The 17,991-nt window shown below is 55.8% G+C and overlaps 1 protein-coding gene across 4 annotated transcripts in view; it reads left to right on the top strand.

Annotated features, from left to right (window-relative positions):
- RAB11FIP4 (RAB11 family interacting protein 4) overlaps window positions 1-17,991 on the top strand; it is a 113,478-nt gene that overhangs the window by 57,756 nt on the left and 37,731 nt on the right. Inside the window, exon 1 of one of the 4 annotated variants that reach the window (XM_021067457.1) lies at window positions 11,881-12,123. The exons of 2 other annotated variants lie outside the window; for them this stretch is intronic. In XM_021067457.1, coding sequence (XP_020923116.1) covers window positions 12,094-12,123 — 30 coding nt within the window. In that variant the 5' untranslated portion in view covers window positions 11,881-12,093. Of the gene's footprint in view, window positions 1-11,880; window positions 12,124-17,991 lie in introns of those variants that run through there. One more of the 4 variants, XM_021067459.1, reaches the window with a different exon arrangement.

Genomic DNA, 17,991 nt, shown 5'->3' with positions numbered 1-17,991 from the left:
TCCGGGCTCCGGCCTCGGAACCCTTCTGATCAGAGCTTCTCCTTCCCTCCTGCCCTCCCTCCTGCCCTCCCTCTGCTCAGAACCCACAGTTTCAAGCTGCTCCCGGGCAGACAGGTGTCACAAGGTCCAGAGCTCCTTTCCCTCGACTCAGGGGGCCTGCAGCAGAGTAGAAGGGCCTGCATCCAAATCCTGGCTCTGAACATCCTTGGGCAGGTTATGTAATCATTTTGAGCCTCGGTTTTGTCATCTGTGAAATGGGAAGAGTAGCACGTATGCTCGGGTGCATCCAGATGTTGTGGGGCCTGAAGCTCTTACAGTGTGTGGTCCTTTTGCCAATTTTACAAAGCCCGTGACCATGCAAGCCCACTGGCAGGGCCCCTCCTGAACACGGGAGGGCCCTAGAAGTCTAAATTGCATTGCGTGCACGTCCACCTGGTAGGACTATGAAGGATCCAGTGGGCTGATATGAGGAGAGCTGCTAGAACAGAACAGAGGAAGGCCCTGGGAAGTGCTCACGTTTCGTCTTATTACCTCTCAGGATTGTCCTGAGTGTCAGGGGTACGCGGAGTTATGCTCGTGGCACCCCACGCGGTGCCAGCAGATATGTTCTCTCGTTAGCTCACCCAGTGGTGCTCACAATAGGCCGGGCGCTGGGTTGAGGTCTGGGGTCACATGTTCCTCCGAGTGCGTTCAGTCTGGGAAGGGTTAGGGTTAGGGTTAGGGTTAGGTCTCTGCTGAGGCTCAGGTTTGATCCCTGGCCTGGGAACATTTGTATACCGTGAGCACAGCCAAAAACAAATGTTAAAGAATCAACAATGTGTATTAAATGACATATCTTTCAACACACACATAAAACAGTTGTGTGCTGATCGGTTCATGAAAATGTTGTGCTCGAAGACGGGCAGGAAGCAACTTGAATGTCAGCTACGGGAAGCAGAGCTTGTACTTGAACCTGGCCGGCCGGGCACTAGAGCACCTCCCGGCTGGCCGGCTGTGAATGTGGCCCTGTGGTCTAGGGAGACGGCAGGCGGCCCAGCCTGGAAGAAAGGTTTCTTTGCCAGGGCACTGGGCGGCGCCCCTCCCTCCGTGCGCCAGCCTCCCCTGGGCTGGGCCTCTCCAGGGACCACTTGACACAGGCGCCCCTTCAGTCCTCCGGGCTGAGGCCGCGGAGCCCCGCCGGCTTGTGGTTTCCCCCTAAGTGGGAGGAACACCGGCTCAGTGTCCCGGGGCCAGGGCTTTCGGTTTGCCTTTGCCCAGCCCAGCCCTGGAAGGGAAGCCGCAGTGGAGGTGGGGGTGCCCGAGAGGGAGCCCAGCCCGCCTGTTTATTCAGGGGCGGCCTGGCCCATCCTGGGCGGGTCCAATGAGCCTTGGCCCCGGGCCCTCCGGACACCACTACCCCCCTAGGGGCCCGCTGTCTCCCCAGCCCCGCTCACTGCCCTGTCATAGAGCAGAGCCCACAACACCCCTTCTGTCATTTAGGGGGCGGCTTGTTTGTTGTGGTTCGGGTGTTTTTGCATTCCAGGATTACTAAGATAATTTAGCAGACAATTGCAGGGGACTGGGCTTTCAAAGTGGATCGCAAGCCTTCGGGATGTGTCCTTCTAACCCGAGAAAAGATGTCAGATTGTCTTCATCCAGTCCCAGCCTTGTCTACGAGTTATTTTCCTCCCAGGAGCGGCTGAATTCCTGAGATGAAGGACCGGTCGCCCTGGGTCCATGGTCATGCAGGTCCTAGTTGCCCGCTGGGAACAGGGGTGCAGGGAGGGCTAACAGCACGTGAGGGGGGGCTGCGACCGTGATCGGGGGGCTCAGGGGGCGTCCAGGGCCCACTCTGCCAAGTGCAGCTGAGGCCAGGCAGTGGGCCTCCAGAACAGCTCTGGAGGAGCTCCCTTTGTGGCACAGTGGAAACAAATCTGACTAGTATCCATGAAGATGTGGGTTCTGTTTTTGTTTTTGTGGCTTTTTTTTGGCTTTTTATGGCCACACTCTTGGCATATGGAGGTTCCCAGGCTAGGGGTCTAATCAAAGCTGTAGCCGCCTGCTTATACCAGAGCCACAGCAACTCAGGATCCAAGCCACATTGCGACCTACACCACAGCTCACGGCAACGCTGGATCCTTAACCCACTGAGCGAGGCCAGGGATCGAACCTGCAACCTCATAGTTCCTAGTCAGATTCGTTAACCACTGTGCCGCAACGGGAACTCAAAGATGTGGGTTCTATTTTGCCCTAAAAAGCAAAATAAAATGAAATAAAACAGCTCTGGGAGGGTTGGGGGTGACCCAGCAGAGAGGGCATCCTGGGTGCCAAGCTGTGGGGCCGAGGAAGGAGCCTAGGCTTGGAGTGAAAAGAGCCAGTAAGACCCCCATAGCCCTCCCTGAGCCACTGCAAACAGACACTGTCGCCAGAGGTCCCAGCCTCAGGGCAGCTGAGGCAGCGTTTGGACTGCAGCTTCTCCAGTGTGGGGCCTCTCTGGTGACTCACACACCCAGCACACACGCGTGTGCACACATGCTGATGCCTGGAAGGGCCTCCCCTTCACCTGGAGCCCTAGGTGTCCAGCGCTGCATCAGAGAGCCCTGGACTCTGCGTCTCCTTGTATTTCCAGGTGGCTGGCCTGTGGTTTCTGCTCAGCAAATGTTTGAATAAATGAACTAGTGAATGAATGAATGAATGCGTGGTCTCCGTTCCACTGTGGTTGCTTTCAGGAAGTTATCTTACACTTCAGAGCCTCCCTCTTTTAGCTGCACAGTCTCTCGGGTCAGCTGCCTGGTTCTGAATCCTGGCTCTCCACCTCTTGGCTTTATATCCATGAGTAATCCCTTTGTGCCTCAGTTTCCTCATCCGTAAAATGAGCAGCAGAAACGAATCTGACTAGGAACCATGAGGTTGCGGGTTCGATCCCTGGCCTCGATCAGTGGATTAGGGATCCGGCATTGCCATGAGCTGTAGTATAGGTCACAAACGCGGCTCAGATCCTGTGTTGCCGTGGCTGTGGTGTAGGCCAGCAGCTGCAGCTCTGATTTGACCCCTAGCCTGGGATCTTCCATGTGGTGCAGGTGAGTCCCTAAAAATACCAAAAAAAAATAAATAAATAAATAGGGATAATACCTGCCCAATAGGGTTGTTGTAAAAATTAAATGAGTTAACATCATGTGAAGCACTTGGAAGAGAGCCTCGTGTGTAATAAGTGCTTCATAGGTGTTTGCTATTCAGATCTTTAAAATGAAGCTAATGACATCTTGTTATTGTGTGTGTGTGTGTGTTGGGAGTCTGGTGCCATTGTTTTCCCAAGTGTGTTCCTTACAACACCAAGTCCTTTTATAGTTCAAGAGAAGGGGAAATGACAGAGAAGGGGTCCTGTCCAAAGCTGGATGGTCTTAAGAAACCCTGGGTTAAAACAAAACTGATAGGCTTCTCTCCGGCCAATGTGCTCTGTGACATTTCTGAGGGACTGGGGAGAGTTTTGCTGTCGATTTGACCACAAAGTCCTTTTTCGCTTTCAGAGTGGGATGGGGGCTCTGCAAAACACTTTTTTTTTTTTTTGGTCTTTTTGCCCTTCCCGCGACATATGGAGGTTCCCAGGCTAGGGGTCGAATCAGAGCTGTAGCCACCAGCCTACGCCAGAGCCACAGCAATGCAGGATCCAAGCCGCGTCTGCGACCTACACCACAGCTCACGGCAACGCCGGATCATTAACCCACTGAGCAAGGGCAGGGACCGAACCCGAAACCTCATGGTTCCTAGTCGGATTCGTTAACCACTGCGCCGCGATGGGAACTCCCAAAACACATTTTTGTTGTCTTTTTAGAGCTGCACCTGCGGCATATGGCTAGGGGTCCAACTGGATCTACGGCTGCCGGCCTACACCACAGCCACAGCAATGCGGGATCTGAGCCGCATCTGTGATCTGCACCACAGCTCAGGGCAATGCCAGATCCTTAACCCACTGAGTGAGGCCCGGAATCAAACCAAATCCTTATGGATACTAGTCGGGTTCTTAACCCCCTAAGCCACATGAGGAACGCCCAGAAAACACATTTTTGGAAGCAACAGATGTTTTGTCCCTCCCTCTCGCCTCAGAGCCCTGGCGCCACCCTGCTTCTCTCATCCAGGGGCACCCCAGGAGATGCCAGAATGCATCTCCATAGGCTTGGCTCTGGGGCAGGAGGCAGTGGCCAGGTCCACACCAACGCTCCACTCTCACCTGGCCGGCGGGGCAGGCAGGCTGTCACCGCAGCCTCAAGGGCAGGAGGCTCTGTGCCTCTAGGTGAGTCATTTCTTCTCTCCGGGGCAGTTTTCCAGTTCGTAAGGTGAGATCCCTTTGGTGTGCTGTGATTTCATGTCTCTGTAGGCCTAGATGATACTAATTTCTTTTTTTTCTTTTTTTTTTTTTTTTTTGTCTTTTGTCTTTTTGTTGTTGTTGCTATTTCTTGGGCTGCTCCTGCGGCATATGGAGGTTCTCAGGCTAGGGGTCTAATCGGAGCTGTAGCCACTGGCCTATGCCAGAGCCACAGCAACGCGGGATCCAAGCCGCGTCTGCAACCTACACCACAGCTCACGGCAACGCCAGATCGTTAACCCACTGAGCAAGGGCAGGGACCGAACCCGAAACCTCATGGTTCCTAGTCGGATTCGTTAACCACTGCACCACGACGGGAACTCCAGATGATACTAATTTCTGAAGCGTTCTCATATTTGCCCAACACTTTCCAAAAGTCCCTGACATCCTTTGAATGCACAGCCCAGCCTTACACAGTTAGCTAAACTCTCTCCATTTGATGGAGAGGAAACTGACGCTCAGCCAGGTAAAGTGACTTGCCCTTTGCCTATAAGGGGCAGAGCCAGGCCTCGAATCCAGGTCCTCGATGGGTCATTGGCCTCGCACAGGCCCTGAGTCCAACATCAGTGCAGACAAAGGGGAAGGAGCGGAGAGCATTGCACGCAGAGGAGGCTGGGCCCCACCTAAAGAAATAGCTTCATGGGAGTTCCCTGCTGTGGCGAGGGTTCGATCCCTGCCCTGGGAACTTCTACACGCCATGGGCACAGTGAAAGAAAGACAAGAAGACAGGAAGGAAGGAGGGAGGGAGGGAGGGAGGAAGAAAAAGAAAGAAGAAGAAATAGGCATTTCCAGTGTGGCTCAGCAGGTTGAGGATCTGACATAGTGTCTATGAGGATGTGGGTTTGATTCCTGCCCTTGCTCAGTGGGTTAAGGATCCGGCTTTGCCATGAGCCGGAGTGTAGGTGCCAGATGCGGCTTGGATCCTGTGTTGCCGTGGCTGCAGCAAAGGCCGGCAGCTGTGGCTCCAGTTTGACCCCCAGCCCAGGAACTTCCCTACGCCTCAGATGCAGCCCTAAAAAACAAAGCAAAACAACAACAACGACAAAAGAAGGAAATAGCTTAAGGGAGAGAGGTAAGCAGGGTGCCTTGTGAGGGGCGGGAGGCAGGACCTTGAGGATTTTAAGGGAAAGCTGTTTTAGCCTGAGAGCAGGATGAAGTCCAGGACAGCAGACAGGGGCTCAGCTGCTCTTTGCTGAAGCAAAAATGGTGGCTAAATCCAGAGTGAAAATAGCCCCTTGCCCCCAAAGTCTCTCTGTCCCGCTTCGGTTTCCTTCACAGCACATGTCATGTACACCCCTCATTCATTTCTCTCTTCGTTGTCTGATGTCCCCCACGAGACAGCAAGAGCCACAGAACGGAGCCGGCTGATTACAGCTGTATCTCCAGCACCTGGCACGGGGACGAGCCTCATTCAATGTGCGTGACCGAGCGACGGAATGAATGAATGAGCCAGCGATGCCTTCACCTGTGATCGCTCCAGCTCCCGCTATAGCCAGCAAGCCTTTGGCAGAGTAGTTCCCACACTGTGCTGCATTGCAGTCACCTGAGGCTCTTTAAAAAACAGGCGTTCCTGTCATGGCTCAGTGGTTAACGAATCCGACGAGGAACCATGAGATTGTGGGTTCGATCCCTGGCCTTACTCAGTGGGTTAAGGATCTGGCGTTGCCGTGAGCTGTGGTGTAGGTCGCAGATGCGGTTCGGGTCCTGTGTGGCTGTGGCTGTGGCTCTGGTGTAGGCCAGCGGCTACAGCTCCGATTGGACCCCTAGCCTGGGAACCTCCATGTGCCACCTGTGCTGCCCTGAAAAGACAAAACTAATAGCGGCTAAGACCTGGTGCCCACCCCAGCCATTTGGATTCAGTTACCCTCCAGTATGACCTGGGCCTTGGTTTTATTTAAGTTCCCCAAGTGTCTGGGGTGCAGCGCAGATTTGGAACTTCGGCTTTATTGTCACGCCTAGAAATCAGAGCCGAGGGCTGCCAGGTCTGGGACGAGGTGGGGAGGGTCGGGGAGGCATTTGAAACAGGAGAGATGCTGATGCTCTCGGGGTGGGCAGTCACCTGAGGTTACAGAGAGGAAGGGGGAGTCTTTCCTCCTCGCACTCGTGCAGTCCAAGTCAGAGAGGACCTTGTTCGATTCCTGCCTCACCCACCACCACTTCCTCCTCCTCTTAGATGACTGGGTGAGTCAGAGGAAACGCAGATTCTCTCACCATTTTCCCCTCGTACTGGGTTTGTGTGAGTAAGAAAACCCATTATTTACGTGCGCACAGGTGGACAAAAATAGAGCTTGGCCTTTCTGAGCACTCAGCTGGGGTCCAGAGGCAGTAAGACCCGGTCCCGCCCTGTCTGCACGGCGTCCAGCCAGACATTACGCAGGAACCCCGTCCGCAGGGCAGCTGCCTAGGGCATCCTGGCCAAAGGACAGCTACCCGCACTGGGGTGTTTGCCAGTGGAAGGGGCTCATGTTTCCAGGTGCACACTGGGTCCAAGGTCTGCTCCTGGGCTTCTGTTTTTCCAAATGGGGAGATTGGGAATGCCTTTCCTGCGGGGTCGAGAGGCCGCTGCCGTCCCTGCATTCCGCCTGCCTCCTGAGTACCTCTTTCCCTTTGCAAAGCTACTGCTTAAGTCATCAAAGGTTGAATCGGTTCCCTGGGATGGAAGGCTGAGCTTTTAACAGTTGGGGCTGGTGCTTTCTGACTTCAGAGTCCAGGACCTCTACAGAGGAGGTTGAAGGAGTTCCCTGTATGACTTAGCAGGTTAAGAACCCGACATAGTGTCCATGAGGATGTGGGTTCGATCCCTGGCCTCACTCAGTGGGTTAAGGATCCTGCGTTGCCATGAGCTGGTGTAGGTCACAGACGTGGCTTGGCTCTGGTGTTCCTGTGGCTGTGGTGTAGGCCAGCAGCTGCAGGTCCAGTTCGACCCCAATCCAGGGACTTCCCTCTGCCACGGGTGCTGCCCTAAAAAGAAAAAAATAAGGTTAAAAACTAAAGAGGAGGTTGGAAAAGACGAGTGTTGGTGGCAAAATCTGAGCCAGCTAAGTGGAGGGTTTTTCCACATAAAGAGCAGTGGCTGGGAGTTCCTGTCATGGCGCAGTGGTTAATGAATCCGACTAGGAACCATGAGGCTGCGGGTTCAGTCCCTGCCCTTGCTCAGTGGGTTAATGATCCGGCGTTGCCGTGAGCTGTGGTGTAGGTTGCAGACGCGGCTCGGATCCTGCGTTGCTGTGGCTCTGGCGTAGGCCGGTGGCTACAGCTCCAATTCAACCCCTAGCCCGGGAACCTCCATATGCCGCGGGAGCGGCCCAAGAAATAGCAAAAAGACAAAAAAAAAAAAAAAAGAGCAGTGGCTGGTGATACTGTGTTTGGGCAGAAACAATGTCCAAGATGTGGTCAGGTTTGACCGAAGTTGGCAGTCCTGGTTGATGACAGACATTCGTCTTGGAGAACCCTTGCCAGAGGGTCACGAGGCCGGGCTCTGATCCTGGCTCTGCCACCAACTGTGAGGAGAGAAGCCATTTCCCACCGCGGAAAGCAGAGAGAAGTGGAGCGATTCTTATTGCTTATCTAGGGCACAACCTATAGAACCCAGGATCCCCGTAGAACCCCTAAAGGTTCCAAGGAACTCAGTTTGAGAACCACTGGACCTGGTGCGTCTCCCTGTCCCCCCACTTCCGGTGTTATTTGTGTTGCTGTTTTCTGTTTGTTCATTTGACAGATGTTGACTGGCATTCACGGTTTGGCTAATGTCAACAGTGGGTGAGTCCAGAGAGCTCTGTCCTGTGATAATGATGCCATGTGATGCCCTCTAGGTTTAGCCAGTCCTTCCAGGGGGCCCCGAACATGGACAAAATGTTGCCTCTTTACACCCTCTGATGCTGAGCGAACTCCCGCATGGTGACAGCGGAAGGAACGTGGGTACAGGCGGCGGCTGTGGTGCAGAGAGAATTCCCTCACCCCTTCCGTCACCTGGATCGCTCAGGTGATCATGCGTTTTCCGCCCCCAGCAGTTTCTGGGGGATTGTTAACTGCTGCTTGTCAACATCCTATCTGCTTCTCTCTGGCTTTGGCATTTGGCCTCATGGGCATATTCTCCTCTCGACAATGGCAGAATCCGTTTCATGACATAAAAAGAATTCATCAGGGTGACTTGCCGTCCAAAAATTACTCCAGGGGTACAGTCCCTGGGAGAAGGTTTCTGTTTTTAGTGAGGCTGGTCTTTCTCCTGAAAAGACACGTCAGACCCCTTGGGAGACTCCCAGCTTCCCAGCACGGGGCAAGCCCTGGGAGGGAGCCACTTCCCTGCCACCCCCACCCTGTGTCTGTCTGACCCCATCAGTAGGAAGGAGAGGGCCCCGTGCTGGCAGTCAGGAGACCGAGTTTTAGTCTCCGCTCATCTGATATCTTGCTGTGTGGCTCTGGACAAATTCCCAGCTTTCTCTGAGCTTCTGTCTTCCTGTCCATAACATGGGAGAGAGTTTCTTTCTTTCTTTCTTTCTTTCTTTCTTTCTTTCTTTCTTTCTTTCTTTCTTTCTTTCTTTCTTTCTTTCTTTCTTTATTGGGCATGTCCACTGCCTACAGAAGTTCTGGGGCCAGGGATCAAACCCACGCCACAGCAGCGACAATGCCAGATCCTTAACCCACTGAGCCACCAGGGAACTCTGAAAGGGAAGAGTAGATACTTACCCAGAGAGTCTTCCTAGCTTAAAATGGTTAGCGTCCCTGACATCTAAAACACAGCTATGCTGAGGGACCAGGGTAGCTGACTCAAGAGCCGACCCATCCTGTCCCAGCCTCACAGGCAGGGCTGATCAGAGGCAGAACGACACCGCCTGATAACTCTCTCCCAGGCCTCATTTGAACAGAGGACAACCTAGTCCTCCAGGAACGCTGGTTTGGGCTGGAGCCCTTAGTCCCCACATTCCAGTTCAGAACCCATCATCCCCGCGCCCCGAAACTGTCACTGCATCCCTGAACACTGCGGAAAATGGCAGGGCCTCTCCAGAAAGTCAGTGTTCTGAGTCCTCCTGAGAATTCGCAACCTTCTTGAGGTTTTAATCCTCATCCCAGTTCCTCCCAACCTCTTGCCACATGGCCATTGATAATGGCTACTGTTTACTGAGCACCTGCTATGTGGTGCTGTTCTAAGTATTTCATGGGTCCCTCATTACTGGGTCAGACTGGGGCTCGTTCGTGCCGCCAGCAGTAACTAGGCCCACAGCACAGGAGGATGGTACGAGACACTTTATCATGGCACTGAAACCTCACAACTGGAAGAGGACAGGTCTCGTTTCTGTTTTATAGGGGTGGAAACTGAGGCTGCGAAACACTGGATGACTTATCCGTGGCAGGTTGTAGAACTGGCAGGCTTCCTGTGACTCTCCTGTCATGCTGCTTTTCAGAACAAATACCTGGAGATGCTCCCCAGCCCAGTAATTTGTGGGGAGAAATAAAGAGGGCCCACTAGCGCGACCCCTCCCTAGATCTCTGGAGAGGGTCCATGAGCCTAGCCTTGGTGGGGGCAGGGAGGGGTCTGGACAGGTCTGACTTTCTCCACTGACTTCACTGGAAGAAAGCCAGGCCCCAGAGAGGCCAAGAATCTTTTCCCCAGTTCTGGGTGACCAAGTCATGTGACCCGCTTTCTGTTTGGGGGCAACATGAGACTTGGAAGGGAGAAGGGGAAACCAAGATAGAACCCCTGGATTCAGCCTGGAGGCAGCTGAGCTACGGTCTCAGGGTGGAGCTGGAAGACAGAGAGCAGACCCGGGTGCGCGGGCTCACTCACGCACCACACCTTTGATGAGTGCCTAGGATCAAGTGAACCCCCGGGCTAGGGCGCACAGCGACCCTGAAGTAGAGGGTATCATTCCCATTCTACAGATGAAGCCATTGAGTCCGAGACATTATATAACTTGTTCTAAGACTCACAGCTGGCAAATAGGATTCAAACCCAGGTCTACCTGATTCCAAAGCCAGGGCTCTGATACACTGCAGTGCTCCTGTGTGTTAGGGACTGTGGGGGGGGGGGGACATAAACTAGGGTGAGACACAGTCTGTGGCGGCTGCCCCTAAGTCTTTGAACTGCAGGGCATAAGCAGGGCTGGGGTTTCCACCTCACCCACATGGCCCCAGCCTGTCTTGTGTGCAGCCCTTGTCAGGAGGCCTCCATCTCGCTAATGCTGTCCCTTTTGGAGAGTCCCCAGTGGGTCTGGAAGCCTCAAGGGGATGCTGTGCCTCAGAGACAGGCCCTGGTAAACAGAAAGACAGCTGGGAATTTAATTTGCAAGGGAGACATTGGGGAGAAGGAAGTTGAGAGCAAAGAGCCAGAGACCAGGGTGTGAAAAGCTGTGTGTGTGTGTGTTTGTATTGGTGCTGGACCATCCAGCTGTGGTCAGGCCCTGCCCATACCCAAGTGCCACCTTGTTGGTGAGGACTCAGGGATGACAAAGGTGGCTTCATATGGGCCTGAACCAGACAATTAGGAAATTAAATCTCCTTCCCATCCTCCCCCAGTTTCACAATGCTGCATCAAGTCAAAGGGAAACCACACTTGCAAAATTCATTGGTTTACAGTTTGCCTTCTTTTGGTCCAGAGCATAGTGAAGAGTTAGAGGCCCCCGCCCCCTTTTTTTTTTTTGCTTTTTGGGGCCACACCCAAGGCATATAGAAGTTCCCCAGGCTAGGAGCCTACACCACAGCCACAGCAACTCGGAATCCGAGTCACGACTGTGACATGAAGTGCACCACAGTCCACCGCATCCCGGGACCCTCTACCCACTGAGCAAGGCCAGGGATCAAACCTGCATCCTCATGGATACTAGTTGGATTCGTTTCCCTTTGCACTACAATAGGAACGCCCACATTTTTAACTTAAATTGTTTACTAGCATCCACCAGAAAGGTCCTTTTCTTTTGGTTTTGTTTTTTAGTTATTGTTGCCACTTTATTCTTTGTATTCTTGTACTGATTATAACGACAGCTTTTAACTTTACACGAAAAGTCCAAGTTGTGGGTAGGATTTAGGGTGAGAAGCCACTCAGGAGTCACCGGACCCAGGCTGGTGGTGGTATCGGTGGGGGAGGGAGGGTGTGTATGTGGGGGCGTTGCTCGTGTCCGCAAGTGGGAACCAGGAAGCGGTGACAGCGAATTGGGAGTAGCCTGGAATGGGCAGCGGCGGCCACAACGCCCGCCAAAGAGGCGCGCGAACTTACAAACTCCGTCTCCAGTAATGCCACGGCGCGGGCCGCCCAAACCCCGTCCGCAGTAACGGTTCGGCGCGGGCTCGGGAGTGCCCGGCGAGCTCCACCTCCGGAGGCGACCCCTGGGCCCAGGGAAGGCGGGGACAGGAGGGAGTTGCCTGGGCCCGCCCCGCGGCCTTGTGGCCATTGGTCGGCTCCGCCCCAGCCACCTGCCCCTACCTTAGGGGGCGGGGCTACCTGGCCCCGCCCCCTGCGGCTCCGGTTCCCAAGCCGCTCTTCTTCCTCCTCTGGCCCCGCCCCCGGCGCAAGGCCCCGCCCCTTCGAACCCCGAGCCCGGGCGCCTCGTGATGTCACCGCAGCTTTGATACAAAGAGCCCTTCGGCCCACGCGGGTCTCCCGGCAACGGGAGCCGGTAGGGGCGGGGCGGCGCCTTCAACTGGTCCCGAACCGCGCTAGGAGCAGCGAGTCGGACGGGACTGTTCTTGCGCCCTCCGACCCGCGCCCGCCGGCTCCTCGCCCTTGTGCAGCGCACCAACCCGCGGCCGGATTGGGGATGCGCACCCCGCCGGCTTCCGGGGACCAGGTAAGCGGGGGCCGGGGGACTTGGGCTCGGGGATTCCGGCGACGCGCACCTGGCCCGGCCCGCGGCCCCGGGACCGTTTAAGTTGTCAGAGCGCGGAACTTCGCCCGCAGCCCGGACGCCGGCTCCCGCCCCAGGAGGGTCCGCCCTCTCGGCCCTGGCCAGAAAGGTCGGATTACTTGCACCCGGGCTCGCTGGGCCACGGAAGAGAAGCTGCCACCCTAGCCGCCGCCTCCAGCCCTCTCCCAGCGCCCAGGTGCTAGAGTGGGCAGCCCTAGCCGCGGTCTCGGCTGGAGCTGGCCGTTTCTCTCTTAGGCGCCGTTTCAGAAAGTGCTTTTAGGGGGAACCTAGTGGCCTGGGAAGGAGGCTTGTTTGCCCGGTTGCCTCCCTTGGGACAACCCACCTTCGCTCCCAGCGCGCCTGCCCCTCTGGGACCAGTGTTGCCCCAGCTCCCTGCCGTTGGCCCCGCGGGCTGCCGAAGAAGGCTGTGCATGGGCGAAGTTTTTCCGTACCTCTAGGAGGCTGCCGCGACCCTGTTCCCGCGCTGCCTTCGTCTCCGAGGACCTCTACGGGCAAGGAGGAGGGCCAGCCTAGTTTGGGGACAGGGCCCTGCTGCTTCTCAGCCGAGAGGCTGGCGAGGCTGGAGGTGTGCGCGGGCTGCCAGCTCTCAGCTCTCTGGGCCCCAAGAGCCGGCAGGTCGCCCCGGTAGTAGTTGCTGTTGTCACAGCCACTTCTCTGCGGGAGAGCCTCTCTGAGTCTTGGCGGAGCAGCCTCCGGAGAACCGTGTCTGTGCTGTGGGAACCCTACCCAGCCCTGGACTTTATTTCTTTTCATCCCTGAGCACCCTCCAGCGTGCCCCTCTCACATTTCTCCTTCTCCCTAGCCGGGCTCTCCCACAGCTGGCTGGAGGGGACACATCATTCAGCCTTGAGGGACATGCCTGTGTTAGTGGGCTTATAGGCCCTCCTCCTCCAAGGAGTGGGAGAGAGCTGGGTTCCTGCACTCAGCGGTTAGGACTTGGGCGGCAGCCCCCTGGGCTGGTTCCTGGTGATCCATCAAACCTTGTCTTCCCTCGGGGGAGGTGAGTGCTAATCGCAGGGGCTCTGGGAAGGGGCATCCTCAGGTCCTTTCCCTGGTGAAATGCGGTTAGGTGATTGTGGCCGGCGGGGGGTGGGTACAGGTGTGTGCGTCTCTGCAGCAGGGGTTTCTGTCTGTCTCTCTCCCTCCCTGGAACCATCTAACCCAGCCTGGTGGGAGTCCTTGAGTCACTGTCATTGACCTTGGTGTCTTGCCACCCACCGGGCACTGGCTTAGACAGACTGGTCCAAGCCTTACCCTGCTGGGCTGGCATTCATGAAATTTTGATTATGTGCCCAGGGGCTATAATATGCAGACACTTCCCGCCCCTCAAGGTGTTTGAAGGCCTTTGGGAGCCTGATAACCTGGGTCAAATTGCTCTCTCCCCCTCCCCCACCCCCCCAGCCCTCTGGCAAAAGTTGATCTGGGTGGTCTGAGTGTGACTTCACATAGGGGTGTGTGTGTGCGCGCGCACACGTCTGTCCGTGTGTCCCTGTCCCCTGTGGGATTCTTGAGTAGCAGGCTGCACAACTTGGACAAATGCCTACTGGGGAACAGCTTTGTAATTTTGGAGATCCTGGCTTTGGTGGAGACGTAGGGTGAACGACTAAGGCAGGAGGGAGATAAGACTGAGCCTAAGGGCAGGGACAGGGCTAGTCCGGCCAGGTGAGCAGGCAGGAGGCGTGACCTTTGCCCCAAGAAAGACCAGTAAGAGAGATTGCCTGGAGCCTGTCCGCGGAAGGGACTTTCAGTCTGGCGAGGGCAGGAAGGAGGAGAAATCAGGGTGCCTGGAACAGCCTGCACTGGGAAGGTTCTAGGCTGCAACCTGAGAACTTGCTGATGGATATTCTCCCGGCCCCTACTCTCCTCCCCTCCTGGTGGGACCAGGTACCCCTGCACCCAAGGCTTTCTCTTCAGCTGTTCACCTGGGGCCCTCGCAACACTCAGCTCCAGCAGCCTCCCCACCTCTCACGGAGGTGGCTGGAAACTTCCTCTCTTAGGGCCGCAGTCCCTCCTCTGTGGTGGCCTCTTATGCCAGGGGATGTTTCACAGCTGATCGTGCTCTAAGGGGCTTCACAGTTTCACTCTACTTTTTACATTCGAGGTGTGAATAGGGAGGAGGTACAGGTGGAGCAGGTGGAGGAGGCTCCCAATAAAAGAGCAGGCGAGCAGTTCCTGGGCGGCAGGCACCTCAGGGGCTCAGGGCCTTGGGCAGGAGAGGGACAGCCTGGGCAGAGGGAGCCTGCCCTCTTGCCAGGTGCCCTGTCCCCCTGGAGCAGAGCTCATTGCATTTTGGAAAGGAAGCATTAAAAAATTTTTTTTTAATTTTTATTTTTTTAGGGCTGCACCTGCTGCATATGGAAGTTCCCAGGCTAGGGGTTGAATCGGAGCTGTAGCCGCCGGCCTGCATCACAGCCACAGCAACGCGGGATCCAAGCCGCGTCTGTGACCTACACCACAGCTCACGGCAACGCCGGATCCTTAACCCACTGAGCAAGGCCAGGGATCAAACCTTCGTCCTCATGGATGCTAGTTAGATTTGTTTCCACTGAGCCGTGTTGGGAACTCCCAGGAAGCATTTAAAAAAAAAAAAAAAAGTTTTATTGAAGTTTAGTTGGTTTACAAGGTTGTGCTAATGAAAAGGAAGCATCTTTATCTGGTCTCTGTGCTGCCTGGTGTTGGGCACAGTGCCTTGGCTTTGCCAGGCAGGCAAGATCGCTGAAGTTGGGTTCTGTTTTCCTCTGGGTCTTGACTCAGCAACTGGGCATTGATGGCATCGAGTCACCAGCTCTTGAATGAGGGGACCAATCGGGTGTTTCTGCTGCCCAGTCTTGCACCTGGATTAACAGTAGTCCCGGTCCACGGCCAGCCGGGCACAGGACAGGCGTGTTGATTGGGCAGATCCACCCAGCGTCCTTCTGGACATGGTGTGACCATCTCTGCTGGCTGTGGGACACGGCCTCCTCCCTCAGGTGGCTTCCCAGGCACAGATCCTCCCCGATCTCTGCTCGCCCAGCAGTTGCCCGGCACAGGCAGTTCATTCGTTCGGCACTCTTTGAGCCTCTGATTCGTCTTAGATGCTGTGCTAGGGCACTGGTGACACGGCAGTGAACCCGGCTGACCGCAGGCCCCGTTCACGGCGCTCACATGACAGCGCAGAGCAGGCAAACAGGTAAAACCTGCAGCGTGAGAGAGGCAGGAGGTCCTGGGGGTGCTGGGCGAGCCGCTGTGTTGTGTCCAGGGTCCTGCAGGGAGGCCACTGACATTGGCGAGCAAGCCTGGGGCGGGGACACCGGACAATGCCAGGACAGCCCAAGACGGCAGGAGGGGAGCAGCAGTCCAGTTGAGGCTAGAAATCCCCGGGGCCCGGCATGCATTTCCGAGCCCTGTCCTCTCCAGACCGCTGCCGTGGAGGGGCTTGGGCAGAAAGGCCATTCTCGGGGAGAGGTGTCTGCGTGTGGCCCTCCCTGCGTGGGCCGTCCTGCCCTCAGCCCGGCTCCGGTCAGATGAAGCTGCCTGTGTGAATGTGGAAACAGTTCTTGCCAGACTGTGTTGTTGCCACCCCACAAGTCGATGCCAGCCAGAAGCGCCCGGATGATGTCTGTAGAGCGAAGCAGAGAGGGCTCTGTCTCCGTCGACACCCCCACCACCCACGGGCCAGTACTTCTGGGGGTTTGGCAGGTGCAGCGCTCAAGACCTGCAAAGTAGCCAGCAGCCGGCAGCAGCCTCCCAAGGCTCTGCTTCCTCACCTCCTCCTTGGGCTCCTTGGGCTCCCTGACCTCCTGTAGCCCCTGGGTGCCCCCTCTCCTCACGCCCCGTGCCCCCGGGCAGGTGGCAGCACACACCTGTGCCCAGGTCTCCTTAGGAGCCCGGCAGAGGCACTCATACACCTGCGCAGCAGCTTTGGGCTAATCTCCATCTTGCTGAGGGCCCGGAGGAAGTGTGTGTCTGTCTATCTGTCTGTCGGAGGCAGCACAGTGGTCCAGAGCCATGGAGCCTGGGTGACCTTGGCCCAGCTCCGACTGGTGGGTGATACAAGTAATACCAACATTTCTAACCCACCTTCCGAACTTCCTTCGCGAAACGGGAAGTTGCCTGACTATTGGGCATGTTTTTAATTGATTCCGCCTGCTTCGTCTTCCCAGACAAGTGGGTTCTTTCCCAGTCATGTAAACATGACCAAATGAAAACAAAACTCCATAGCAGTTACTATTATCAAAAAGAGGAAGGCCTGAACAGAACTGGAGTGGGGGAGAGTGGGTGGGAGCTCTCTCACGCCTGAGTCATCTGTCACCCCCACCCTCCCGAGCTCTGCAGGCCTAATTACCATAAAAAGGGGCAAGTAGCTGGTGCTGTCTGCTGTCTACACTGGATTGGAGATGAGAGAGCTCAGCGGGGTCTCCTCTTGGCTCCAGACTTCCGTCTCAGGATAGGAAAGAGGGTAGGAGCAAGTTTCTCCTTCCTGTTCACCTCTTTTCCTGGGAGAAATATTCGCCTCAAAAGACAGGTGCCCTGGAGTTCCCTGTGTGGCTCAGCAGTAACCAATCCGACTAGTATCCACGAGGATGCAGGTTCAATCCCTGGCTTCGCTCGGTGGGTTAAGGATCTGGTGTTAGCGTGAGCTGTGGTGTAGGTCACAGATGCGGCTCAGATCCCACGTTGCTGTGGCTGTGGTGTGTAGGCTGGTAGCTACAGCCATGGGTGCGGCCCTAAAAAGACAAAAATCAAAAAACCAGACAGGTGCTTTCCTCTCATGCTCAGCCACCCAATGCCTGGTTTCTTAAAGTAGACGCAAAAAGTTTGGGAGCCAGAAGGCACGTGGGTCTAGATCCTGGCTCTGCTGCTTGCTGGTGGTGGGGCTCGGGGCCAGCTGGCTCACCTTTCTGGGCCTCTGTTTCCCCGGCTGGAGGATGGGGGTGATAATAGTATCCACCTTGTAGAGTGATGACGCAGGTGAAATGAGCCACTGTGACCTGACATACCCAGATTGGGTCCTGACACTTAATTGGTTGGTGCCTGATGGCCAATTAGGTAGCTCGAGGCCAGGTGGTAGAGTCCCCAGGAGCCTGGGCTCCAGAGTCAGACAGTCCAGGTTCAGAATCCGGGCTCTACCAGTTGCTCTTCGTGAAATCTCAGGCAAATGATTCAACCTCGCTGTGCCTCAATTTTCTCAGCTGCGGCAAAGAGAAAGATGCCAGTACCTCTCTCATGAAGTCATGTGGATCTAATATGTAAATATATGAAAAACACTTAAGACAATGCTTGGCCTGTGAGCGAGCTGCTATTTTTAGTTCCTGCACGCTACTGCCAGCTTGATTCTGGTGACTGATGACGGGATTTCTTGCAGGGAGGGTATCAGCCCCCGTACAGGAAGGTAGCACTACCTGCAGGACCTTTGCAGGAGGAGCACGTTTCCAGTTCCTTAGCTTCTGGGTCTTTAAACAAAACAACTTGGCCTTTGCAGATGCAGGCTCTGTGGGGCTGGGTGAAGTGGCTGGTGCCTGCCGCAGAGACAGCCCGTGAATGATGCAAAGCATCTTCCCAGGTGATGGCTGTCTGCATGGGGCGAGGAGTCGGGCTACACCCGGTCCTTCCTCCCAGAGGCTGCCGGCTCTGCCAGGCTGTGGCCTGTCTGCCCAGGGCAGGGGGGCTGCACTCTGCCCCCTGCTCCCACCCTTCACCTCCAGCCTGGGCCTGCTGCCTACCTGTACCCGGCCGGAAAAGCCAGCTCGGAGCAGGGCTGTCCCTGCCTTACTGAAGCACTTCGGCTCTGGCTGGCTGCAGGCCCCCAGA

Source organism: Sus scrofa, chromosome 12 (genome assembly GCF_000003025.6).
Source record: "Sus scrofa isolate TJ Tabasco breed Duroc chromosome 12, Sscrofa11.1, whole genome shotgun sequence".
Taxonomy (NCBI): Eukaryota; Metazoa; Chordata; class Mammalia; order Artiodactyla; family Suidae; genus Sus; species Sus scrofa.
This window is presented reverse-complemented; position numbering and strand designations above follow the sequence as displayed.